Raw genomic sequence first — 12622 nt, 5'->3', positions numbered from 1 at the left:
AACTGATAAACTAAAACTTCAGAATAGACRGAATGTGATATTTTCATTCAAGTAATTCCTTTTTGTAGTTATAGGATACTTCTACCTCACTTTTAGGTCAACTCAGGGAAAGACCTTGACAAGTTCAGACTGAGACATCATTTGTTGTGCCCCAAAGGTAGTTCAATTAATGGCTTTATAGATCCAGCTTTCACTGCAGTATTTCTTGCAGCAATTACTATTTAGAGAACTTGCTTTGCAAACAAGAGTGTACTGTTTCATTGAGATAATAGGGCTGTGGGTAGAGATTGTTAAGGAGCAATCAGCAAAAACAGGACTGGTAATGAATCTGATGAGACTCTTGGTTTCACTTACAATATCTATTTTGGAGCTAAGTACGTGCTTGGTATAATAATTACTGAAGCCTCATCTCATTTTCTTTTCCAAAGATTATGTTTCCTGAGCTCACACAGAGAAGACTATCTGATTCTTGTTCTTAGATGACAGTGTGATCTCTTCTGTTAAAGACATTGGTCATATTAGAGCTTTCAATAACAGCAAGTACTCAGATGTGTAAAAGGCTTACTTAATACTTACTGGTATTGAAGTTAATCCCACCTGGCCAGCAAATGATTGGATAAGGCTTAAAATATCCTTACTAGTTAAAATTAGAATGAAGGTAATTAATATTCCATGTTCTAAAAATATACAACTCAACAGTTGTGTAGGGAAGTGGCTATAAAAGATGCAAACTCAGCATATTTTTTAAATTCATCTATTCTATTTTAAAATATGAGTAATATTTAACAAACGAACTTCCAAGATATTTTCAGATCCTCTTTTTCCTGATAGATAGAATCACAGTCTTTCTTAACTATACAAAAGTATTAATCAAACAGTTATAATTAAGGATAAAAAATGCCTTCTTAAAACGCTTGAGTTTCAGACCTGTTACCTTGTTCAGAAAGAATCAACTTCTGTTTCTACTTCTGTACCCAATGGATAAACATGTCAAAGTCGGATAATACTCTGCTAGTAAGAATGCCATCACATCTGGCATGTGATGTAATCTGGAATTTTTGATAAAGATCATATTTCCAATCCCTCCCTTACTCCATTGCTAAGATCATACGTGTTGAAATGTATGTTACATTTTCTTACATTTTCTAAGATAACTTATTTTTTATTTGATTCAAATAGTTACACTTTGCACTTATCAAGTCAGTTTTTCAGCTGAAGAAGTCAGCAGTTGACCATGTCATTTAAAAACATGTTCATGAATGTCAACATTTATTTGGGTGAAACTTTTAGGACAATTCATATATTTTCCACCATGGTTAACAAGAAGTTTTTTCAATTACACTTTTTAAAAAATGTTACTACACTTGTTTACATTTTCCCCACAACTGTATAAATACAGAAATGTGTAATTCAAAAACTTCAGGAAATAATCAGTACACCTATATATCAGGGAACAGTCTAAATGTGGAGAAATATGAATTCTCATAATAATTTTTCAGTAGACATTAAGACAGAAAAATAAATTTTATATGTGGAATAAATTTTAAATGTTGAAAGGGAAATATTTTTTTCCAAATACAGGAAACTATTGTAAGGTATACATAAAATATATATGGAGATGCCATATGGTTTACGGAAAAGGGAAAAAAAATCTATCAGAGTAAACAACAAACAGAGAAAACCAGTGATATACATTTTGAGCCATTAGGAAAGTAAAAGGCATGGAGATCTGTTAAGAACTGGAAGGTCTTTGATAAACCAAAAATGTAATGATTTTCCATTTAATTCTCTAGATAGGGCAGAGCTTTTTTCATTAATCTTTTGAAGAATGACCTATGAAACTATTTCCTCTCTGCATAGTGGTCCTCTATGAAAATTCTATACAGAAACACAATTTCTGTGTGGGATATAAGACAGAGAATTAGTAAACAACACAAGTCCAAAAGTACAATCCAATATTAATAATCCTGAAATTGACTGGCAGCCAGGGTACTCTATATACAAGAATGGACTTCTAATTTTTGACTAATCTTACCAAAGGTTGAATTTATTTTGTAAGAAATTGTTACACAATATTTATTGCACTATCACAGTCCAGTGGTACTTCCAGCTCCCAAAATGGATGGAGGTCCCCTTGCACTAGGGGACATTGCACAAACATACAAAAGGATTTTGTTAGCTGCAAGTGCTGACATAAACAGGAAAATGACCTATAAACAATGCAAACAAATTTATGTCTTTGGGACAGCTATTACTGGACATAAATGATTACTTTTTAGTCACACTGATTTCTGTTAGTGAGACTGGTCATTTAGTGTTACACTCAGTTTGGCACTAGATGCATCCTAGTAGTCACACATTGATAGATGGTAACTGAGACAATGTGTACAGTCAAAGATTTTGATCTAGCAATGGGAATTTTATACATTAATATGTATGTACTTTTTTGTGTGTTGATTACAGAACAAGAATCTAAAACTAAGTTGTTTAATTTCCCTGTCTTTTGGTTATTTCGGTATGTTGGCTAGACTCTTTGGATGCTATTTTGCAGAATAGGTGCACTCCCCTATGTTTCTTTATGTCCTGATCACTGTATCAGTGACAGAAGTTGGGAAGGCAGATGATGAGCAGGAAGAGACCTGCAATCCAGCATTCCTGCAAGAACTAGGACACTTTAGGGACCAGAGATGGGGCTACCAAACGGTCAAGGTGCAAAGAGGATGCAAACACTTGGAGTGATGCAAAGGCAGCATTAGAAATGCTGCTCGGTGTTACAATGTATATTATTCTAAGAAACACTATGGTAAATTTTTACTGAGTAGGTGAATCTCTGTAATAATCTTCTTGACAATAATGGTGATCTAAAGATATATGAAAAAAATCTCTAAGAAGTAACCTCTTATGAAGTCACCTGATAACACTAGAAAAAAAACAGATGATGTTCCAAGAACACAGACCTTTTTCAGGTCACTTGTTGAGTCTCACACTGTGTGTTACTGAGTATATCAGGYTTAGGGAACAGGCATGCAGATGCCCCCTTTTTCATAGGCAAAAGGTTTGCCATTAACAGCTTAATTGAAGATTACCCATTAAACTCAAAATTAGCAAAGTAGAAACAGGATCTGGAATCACTTCTGAGATCCCCTGTCTAGTTTTAAAACTTGTTTATATCATATAATCTCACTGTACTCAGATTTTTAAAAACTCCTCAACTACATTATAGATTGTTCCAACAATAGTAAGCTTAGATTCCTTCTAAATCCCAAGGTGTTCTTCTATTCTTTCTTATATACACATTAATTAATTAATAATATAGTTTAAACTAATCAAATGATTTTATTTTAACAAAATACATACTATATATATACATATATGTATATACACACATAAAAACTTTTTTGAGAAGCTTTATTTCCTGGGATAACTGGTTTTATGCAACAGGTATCGCAATATGACTTATTGTAGCTTTTCTTGTTTGCACATAATATGAACGGATTCCATGTCTGACACAGACAATGAGAATGACTGTAGCCTGGTTTCAGGCAAATCAGATTTACCTTAACCTAAAAAATAGGAAAATACAAATGATTGGGCTTATTCAGAATAGAAACYAATTATCACTATTCTGACAAGAAAACATTTTAGTAAAAATTACAATGGGAATCTGTAATTAAATAAACATTTTTAATTCTACTTTCAAAAATGTAGCTAATATTGTAAATAACTCAATAGAATACTCACTGCTAACAATAAAACACAGAATAACCTTCCTTAAAAAAAAAAGCAAAAGGATCTTCAAGTTCATTAGTCTATGTCCTTGCAATGAAGGAGAACTCTTGCTGTGAAAGTGTGTTCTTTGCAGTACATTTTTATTGCTGTGTAGTCTAGTTTTAAATGTTCCAAATGATTGGGCACCCCCCATTTAATATGGCAGGCTATTACACAGTCTAGTAAGTCAAACTGTCAAAAAGTCTTACATGATTTTCAGTTAAAATTTTCCTTTCTTAATTCCTTACATTTCTAGTTTTATATTTCTTATATCTCCTTACATAATCCTCTCCATCTTTGGTGTCTGAATTTGTCAAGTATTTAAATTATTTCTTTACTTAAGTTTTTAATCATATAATCAGTTAAAATATTTGAAAATACATTTAATACTCATAAATAGATCAAGATTTCTATCATTATCTGCTAACTAATATATCTAGCTGTTGTTTAGCAAATTATATGTAGTTAGGTCTTCAACATTTTCTCATATAATTAGATAAAAATAAATAGACATTGCCTTATGAAAAACTTTGGAAAATACTTTAAAAACTAAGATATTTAATACTTTGCCTATGTTTATTAGTAACTGCCATCAAAACCCCATAAGGATTAGGTAAGTTTTAGCTCTGTGATAAAAGTTGTTGGATACGGGTATATCAGTAGAGCAGTCACTAATTAAAGGTGGGCCAAAATAATAAAATACCTTTGGATGATATTTGGAAAATTCTGCATTTGTCAGTACAGTTGCTGCAGTTGAGCAATTTGTTCCAGTGCCAGAAATATGTGCATATAAGTAAGGCTTAACATATATGGCAAGAGAACAGGGGACTGAGTGCAAATCCAAACTGTGAAGATCCTCAGAACTCTTTCTTACATATCAGATACAGATGTACTAACAACCCTGCAAGTTAAGTTATCTGATCACACTGGGCATGCAGATAGACACTGCAGTGAGGCTGACAAGGCTGTAATTCCACGGACTGTCCTTCTGACTTCTACTACACAACATCCTCCAGTGATCGGGGATCTCCCCAATCTCCATGACTTTTCAAACATGACTGAGCTCCTCTCACCAATGCTGGGTCCATCTGGTCCCATGGACTTGTGTGGGTCATGTTCTCTCCTTTACTCCCTGACTCGACCCTCATCCACTGCTGGTCATTCACCTTGAACCCTTTCATGAAACACAAAGGTCTCAGAAACCTTGCTGGTGAAGACTGAGGCAAAGAAACCAATACATATCCCAGCCCTGGTTGTGTCTGCTGTAACTAAATCACCCACCTCCTTCAGTCACGGGACCACATTTTCCTTGTGCAGCCTTTTTTTCTACCAATGTAGTCGTAGATGCTCTTCTTGTTGCTATTAATGTCTCTTGCAAGCGTCAACTGCAGCTGAACTTTGGCTGTTCTCATAGCATCCCTATGTGCCCACAGAGGCTTGTAAATCCCTCCTTTGCTGCCTATCCCTATTTCTCACTCCTGTAAATTGCCTTTTTACATTGGAGCTCTATCACGAGTTCCCTGCTCAGCCAAATCATGCCACATTGACCAATATTTCACAATTCCTTTTAACTTTTCCCAATAATAGAGATATTTAATTGGATAAGTAGGATATATATTAATCAAATGATTCCTGAGATGACAAGTGTATTTTTTTTCAAGGTTGGAACTTAATAAAGCAAAGGAATTTTGCTTTATAAGAGAGGTAATATCATTACCTCTCTTTTTCAAGCAGTTAAGCAAAACTTGTAGTTTACTCCCTTCAGGAAAAGAAAAAAAAAAAAAAAAGACATCATTGCTTATTTCTACAACCATTACCCTCATTCTTTACAATGAGCACTTCTTTAGGGAAATGATTTATATTCTTCATTTACAGCTACATTTACTAGACTTGCAACAAGCAGTTAACATCTACACTTTTTCTTAGACTTTTCTTAGAGGTTAGCAGCACTTTTCTGGACGATTTTCCTGATGTGTCCGGAGCTACTTTTTGTCTTTACAGACACACTCTGTTAAAACAATATCTAGCAAAAATCTCAGTTCTTCTGTRGGAATTGTGACATATACTTGTGCATTGGACAGATGTTCTTACTGTTTCACAGCTGAATTTGTTATTTCCTCAGAATTATCCTAAATGAATGAAGAAGTTGCGATTGAGTCACTGTTTTAGCTGGATATGTCAGAAATACAAAATCTTTAACAGAAAATTAGGGAAAATCCTTGTAACTATGGAATTTACAGTCCACCCTGTGCAAGGATACAAGCTTGCATTTCTTGAATAATCTCATCCCACTGCTCTTGTTGCCAGCATGTGAAAATACTGTGCTTCAGCAAGCTGAGACATTTGGTGCCTTGCTTGCAAATAAGCAGTAGGAAATACTAGTTCCTGAAAAYTGAGTTGCCAATGAAATTTCGTTATTTTAGACCAGAGTAGTAGAAATACCCAGTTATGTACCAAAAGAAAAACCACCAGAAAATAAGTTTTAAAACTCCTTTTTTAAAAAAAAAAATCTGAGTCACCCAGAAAATTTTAAATATTTTTACTTATTGATATTTTCTATCATTTATGGTGCAGCACTAAGTACATGTTGTCCTTATAAACTGCGTAACAGAAAACTGGTAAGTGATCTAAGATGTTCTGCACCATGACAGTGCAGACAGTATGACAGTGATAATGATGAAAACAAATACATGTGAGAGAAGAAACTTCATGACTATCCATGCAGTAGCAACTACATTAGTAGCACTTAAAATTCACCTATGTAAAGCAATAGAAAGCAGAGTGTAGAAATGCTTCTATGAAGATCAAGTGCCCTTCATTTAGTGACACAGGGATAATATAGACGATTAGAACTTAAGTATAATACTCTATAATGGCAGGGGAAGAGCAGTAGACATTTACTGCTACTGTTTTTCTCATAGAAGTTCTACTCAAAACATCTGCATATCATSACTGCATTCTAGGAACAAATTACCTTAGCTTTGCTTTCACTGATGCATTTTACTGCATCCTGAATAAAGCTACATCTTGCAGATTTCCAAACTGTTAATCTGCTACATGCAAAATTACATTATAAATATTAACATAAATATTAAATATTAACATAAATATTAAATATGACAGAGGAAAAGATATTAGATCTTTTCTTCAATAATATAGCTTCATAGCTTAAAGTATGAATAGTATTAACTGCCTCTGGGCTTTAACTAATTAGCCAAATAAGTTGTTAAATTTTAGATACCCATAAACAGGAGAAGATAGTTAAGAAAAAAACAAACACCTTTTAACATTATGAAATTCTGCGGAAGTTAAAATTACAGCAAATACATTAAAAAAAACCCAAATACTATAAGAGTACTATAAAAATAAAATACATTCTTTTCACAGAAGTTAGAATCCACATCAAAAAATGTCTTAAAGATTAGTACTAATACAGAAATTATAGATGAATAAATATATTAAAAGATGGATATTTTACATACACTTTAAACATAACTACAAATTACAATTGAGAAGGAAGAAAAAAGAAAAATGTATTACACACAGTGAAGCTGATATACACATGAAATTAGTGAAGTAGTGAAGCAGGAGAAAGAAGAGTATATGACTAGGAAAAAAAAAGGAAAATTAAAGAAGATACTTACTGGAGAAAACCACATCACTTTAAGAATCCAAATTGTCAAAGAAAAATTCACAACTAGGATGATCAGCAGGAGGAGAACAAACAGGTAGAGGCAACGCTTTCTCCAGCCATAAATGCCAATTTTGTAGACATATTCGTTCTTTGGCCTCTCTAGGCAAGTGCCTGGTGTTGTTGTTGTGTATTGTTCACGTACCATCTGCTATGTATGAAAAAAAAGGACACTGATTAGTTATTTGAATTAATTAAAAAAACAAAAGCCAAAGTAAATATTAAAATACAATTCTTATAAAGTTGTGCCTGAAAAACATTTTCATCATCTCTTACTTTTTGATATATACAATGTGGTGTTGTTTTAACTTATCAGTTGCTTTAACTGCTGTTTCCAAGAGGCACAAATTTATTTTATCTTACATAAAATGACAAAACTTTCCTCCATTTCCTCCATTCATGATATTCTAGCTCCCTCATTACAAAATACCTCTAAGAACCATACTACAATCTACAACTCAGAGAATATTATTTTACAATAGAACCACTGTTACTAATGGTTAATAAAATGYTTCTACCTTGAAAGTGCAAGATTTAACAACATTCTACATTTTTTTTCACCAATTTAGTAAGAACTTTTTGTGTTGCAAAACTAAACTGCCTATCACTGAAATGCCAGGACATGTCAAGCTTCAAAATCTGTACACACAAAAAAAAAAAAAATTTTAATATAGTGAAGGAAATAATGATTACTCAATTCCTTATCAGATATTAATATTTAAAGATACATAGAAATGCTTCATAGGCGAATACCACTTCTTTCATTCCATATTTTATATTTCAAAGAAGTATTCTTTCAATTTAAAGAAATTTTACCAGATTACATTTCTTTTAAACACGAGGATATTCACTGATTTCCACCTGTAAAGTACAGATACCACCAACAAACATTTCATTAGGGTTTACATCTGAGTTGACAGAATAAAAACTCAACAACTGAAAGGCTTATCAAGAGCAATAGTGAGTAGCATCCCTCTTGTTTCCACTGACATAGGAAAAAAACAAAACAAAACAAAGAGATGTCGAAAAGAAAATAAATATTGTAAACTCAAGTACTTATTTTGAATCAGATCACTCTTAAGGGTAACTCATATCCAGGAATGTGTCCACTGACCTAAATGAAAATACTCCCAAATGAGACTGCCTTCAAATGAAGTCTCCTTCTCCATTCTGAATTTACTCTTGGAGAATTAGATCACTATTGTCAGTACACACAACTTTCAAAAATTATTAAATCAACTATTAAATTATATCCTTGCCTGAATGCTAAATTACTCCAAATGATTAAAGAAGCTCTTTCTAAAACTCCTGCAGAGCCATCCTATGTCCTATGGCAAGCTGGTGATATTCAGTTCTGACCCTCATCTCTAGAAATACATCAATCTTTTCTGTAACGTAGCTTCCTATAACTGAACACAAAGATCGTGCATTATTATCCATCTCTTTGCCTATGTGCAGTATTCATCTTATTTTTTATATTTTTTTATTGGAAAAGCTGTAATTCAAAAAATCTTTCAGCGTTTTAATTTATTGCTTATACATATAAAAAATGAGACTTTCTCACTGGCAGTTCACCATGTAACTGCGTTACAGCCACAGTGAAATAATATTTTCATCAATTTGTTGCTGCTGTCAGTCTCACTAACTCCAGATTCTGCATAGACAAAGCTTTTCATTACCTGAAAATATTGAAAATTGAGAAAATAAAATAAAGATATATTAGCAGAGAGTCACAGAACCTTATATAACTCGGCATTATTTTAATAAAATTTGTAGATTTACAAAATGGAAGTTAATATTGACAATGTGAGTTACTTTTGTTTAAAAAGATCAGAACACATTTTTCAGTTTTGCACATTTTTCAAATACCTAATACTAGGTAATTGAATACCTAGGTACCTGAGTACCTAGGATAGGARTACTGTGTGTTTAAGAGCTGCTATGTTTTGTTGTAATCTCACTAATCATTGTACCACAAGCCATATCCTTCACAGAGGAGTTGCCTTTTATCTTAAACCTATTTTACTATGCAGTTCCAAATAAAATCAATTGGGAAAAATATATATATGATGGACTTGGGAAAATCTTTATCCTTACTTTCACACAGATTTCTCTTAAACAGTAAAACTAACAGGACAGGATGCGGTAACTGCTACCTGGTGACACAATTAGAGAAATTATATGCACAGTTCTTGCCTATGTTTAGTACTATCTGATATAATRTTCTAACATGGAAAATCCTGTGAGTTTCTTATTCTTTCCTTCATTCTGCATACATGTAAAGGGTTGGTATAACAAGAATTGAAATAGATGAGAGTTAGAGAAACTTTTCTAGGGACATAATCTTCCTTCACAAAGACAGACTGTTTTTTTTTTTGGGGCTCATGAAATAATCCACTTCTAAGAATACCTAAAAGGTAGTTTCAAAGAGCTTTGAGAAAATGGAGCATTCTCTAGAAACTGTAGAATCTCATGAAATTAGCTGAGCCTTCCACAACAAATCTCTAAATATGGCATGTGAGCTTCAGTTTATTGCTCTTCTGTTGCTGTCCCCTACAGCCTGAAGATAAATTCCTCAGTGGAAATAACATTTGACAAAGAGTGAATTAGTTCTTAGATCTTTTGTTGAGCTTCCTATCCCTGCTACCATAACCAATTTTGTTTTATTCAAGTTTTTATGTCAATCTTATCACACTGTCCTCAGAGGCTGGGATTCATCTCACAATGTTAGACATSAACAGAACATCTGAGCTGGTCATCCTGCATTTCCTTTATGGTCAGTGAAGATATATCCATCCCTGCAGGAAACCATWTATCCAGCTTACTTTAGATGTGTATTTTAGACATCTGATGAACTGCTCCTTACAAGTATTTAATTTTTCTCTAAAAAAAGAAAAATAAGGAGAGTCTAGGATGACCACACATTGCTGACATAAGCATTTGATCAGATTAATTCCAACCAGAATAATTTCCAGAAGTATGCAATCTAGCAAGAAGATAGGATTCTTTTAATTCCTATTCTCCTCTCTTCCATTTTCATCCTGTTGTAAATTGTTCATTGCATAAATCAAAGATTCTATAYGTAATGTGCTATGTACTGCTGTTTAATGAAGCAAGGTCAAAATCCATTATGCCTTTTATCAAAAAATGATGGATTTTGTGATTGTTTTCAGTCTGGCAGTAATCCCACAGGGAATAGCTCCAAGTGCAGCTCTGTTCGCTGAAAAAATTATCGCTTCCTGACCAAAGACAGTCCCTGTTGTTTCTTAACATTAAGACTACTGAAAATTGCTCTGGTTATAGCAACTGGGTATTAAATATTGCTGGTTTAGACAATTTATTACTTTGAAAAGAAGCATATTTTGGGAAGCTGGTCTTAAAAGCAAACTTTAAGACTCCTTCACCAGAAGTCTGCTGAAATCTTGGCTGCTAAAGTCTGCCAAGATTCAAGCAAAGCTCTTAGAAGAGCACTGAACATTTTGTACAATAATGAAATAAAACATTTGAAATCTTTGAATCATTTAAATATTTTGTTCGATATCACCTTCTACTAACCACCAAACCACGTAAGCTGGTTGTGTCGGAGCTTACTAAACAGCTCCAAGGGAGAAACAGTTAGATATTGTGGTTCATATTTGCACTATATGCAAGTGTTGCATGGAACAAAAGAAATTCAGTCCTGTTGCAGAATATATATGAGGTACAATTCAGAAATTCTCTGAAATTACTGAACCATCACATCTTGTTAGAAGCTTGTTATTTAGGAGCATATTTTCAGGAATTACTTATTCTCGTAGTGATTATTGAAGGCAGAATAACATTGTAATTAAAAYAGCATTTTTAAAAATTAAATCACAAAAATAAATGGACAAAAATGCATGTTCTTTTCACAATTTTTGTTCAGAAATTGTTGTTATTTTCTTGAATTTTAAAAAAAGACTCCTTAATACACTGATCAGATTTGTATTATCTCAGTACTTTACATACTATCATAAAATAACTGATAATAACAAATAATTAGAAAGCATAATTTAAAGTTACTTTAGTAGCTTAATACTATAAACAACTATTAACTTCATTAACAATTAAACATTTACTAGCGTTTTATATTTTGGACTTTTTTTCAATGGTGTTGAAAGTTTTAGCAAAGCAATAAAAAGCTTAGCACTAAAGAGATACCTCTTCAAGTCACAATTAAGATGAGGTGAGGTGAGAACTGATGAGGCAAAATGACAAAATGTGCCTCAGTGACACTCATATTATATATCATAATATATCATATATAGGTTTTTTTGAAAGGGAACTTCCTTCACAGCTCTTTACCCTTTTTATGAACTTCCTAGACAGCTCTTTACTCTTTATATGAAGTATATTCACCTCCAGAAAAATTAAGAATACATGTGTGGGTGAAAGACGTGATAATGTGCTAAAATAAAACAGTTGAGTAGAATGACCATTCATATAGTTTTAAATTTTCCCTGTATTTTTGTGTCATTATAAAAAAATTGTAAGTTGAAATAAAAAACACCTATCAATYTAGGTAAGTGGGAAGTATTTTTTACAGTCTGCATTCAGTATMTTTATGGAACATTATATTATGTGTATATAATGCATTGGGCTAGATGGCAGTTACTATATAGCATGAACATCCAGAAGAATATTTAAATTCTGACTTTGCAATTTGTTGGCATTCAAACATGCAAGAAAAGGCCCTTTTTTATCTTTGTGGAGGACAGAAGCAACCCACTGATCAAGCATGAGGAAGTGGAGCCATCCTATTTTCTGGATAGAAGGAAAAAAAAGGGGGGGGAGGGAGGCAAATCTGCTGTTTAAAAAGAAGAAAGAAAAGACAAAAGAAGAGAYACTATGGAAAAACTCTTTAGCACAATCACACAGGTGAGTTCTGTGATTAAATGAAAGTTTTCTAATTCTTTTCTCAACCTGCATTCTGATGCCATATATTCAATGCTACTCAAATTTGTTTTGCTGAGATTTGCCTATTATGTTACATTATAGTTTGAATTTTAAACTGGTGTCATCAGCTAAAAAGAACCAGAAGCCTGCAGCATAATTTCTGGAAATCAGCACAGAGAACTTCATATAGCCTAGTTAACTAGTTGCTTATCTTGCACTGCAAATTTACATAACGTGAGATTGTCACAA

General features: G+C 33.0%; 1 protein-coding gene across 3 annotated transcripts in view; it reads right to left on the bottom strand.

Moving 5' to 3' along the window:
* The window catches only part of SGCG (sarcoglycan gamma), a 75348-nt gene that overhangs the window by 47858 nt on the left and 14868 nt on the right, over positions 1-12622 (bottom strand). For 2 of the 3 annotated variants that reach the window (XM_026049860.1, XM_026049861.1), the window contains one exon: positions 7413-7610. In XM_026049860.1, coding sequence (XP_025905645.1) covers positions 7413-7607 — 195 coding nt within the window. In that variant the 5' untranslated portion in view covers positions 7608-7610. The remainder of the gene's footprint in view (positions 1-7412; positions 7611-12622) is intronic. The other variant, XM_026049862.1, reaches the window with a different exon arrangement.

This window comes from Nothoprocta perdicaria, unplaced genomic scaffold, assembly GCF_003342845.1.
Source record: "Nothoprocta perdicaria isolate Ctin4 unplaced genomic scaffold, notPer1 scaffold_62, whole genome shotgun sequence".
In the NCBI taxonomy this organism is placed as follows: Eukaryota; Metazoa; Chordata; class Aves; order Tinamiformes; family Tinamidae; genus Nothoprocta; species Nothoprocta perdicaria.
Note: the sequence above shows the minus strand (reverse complement) of the source record. Positions and strands in the feature narration are given on the sequence as shown.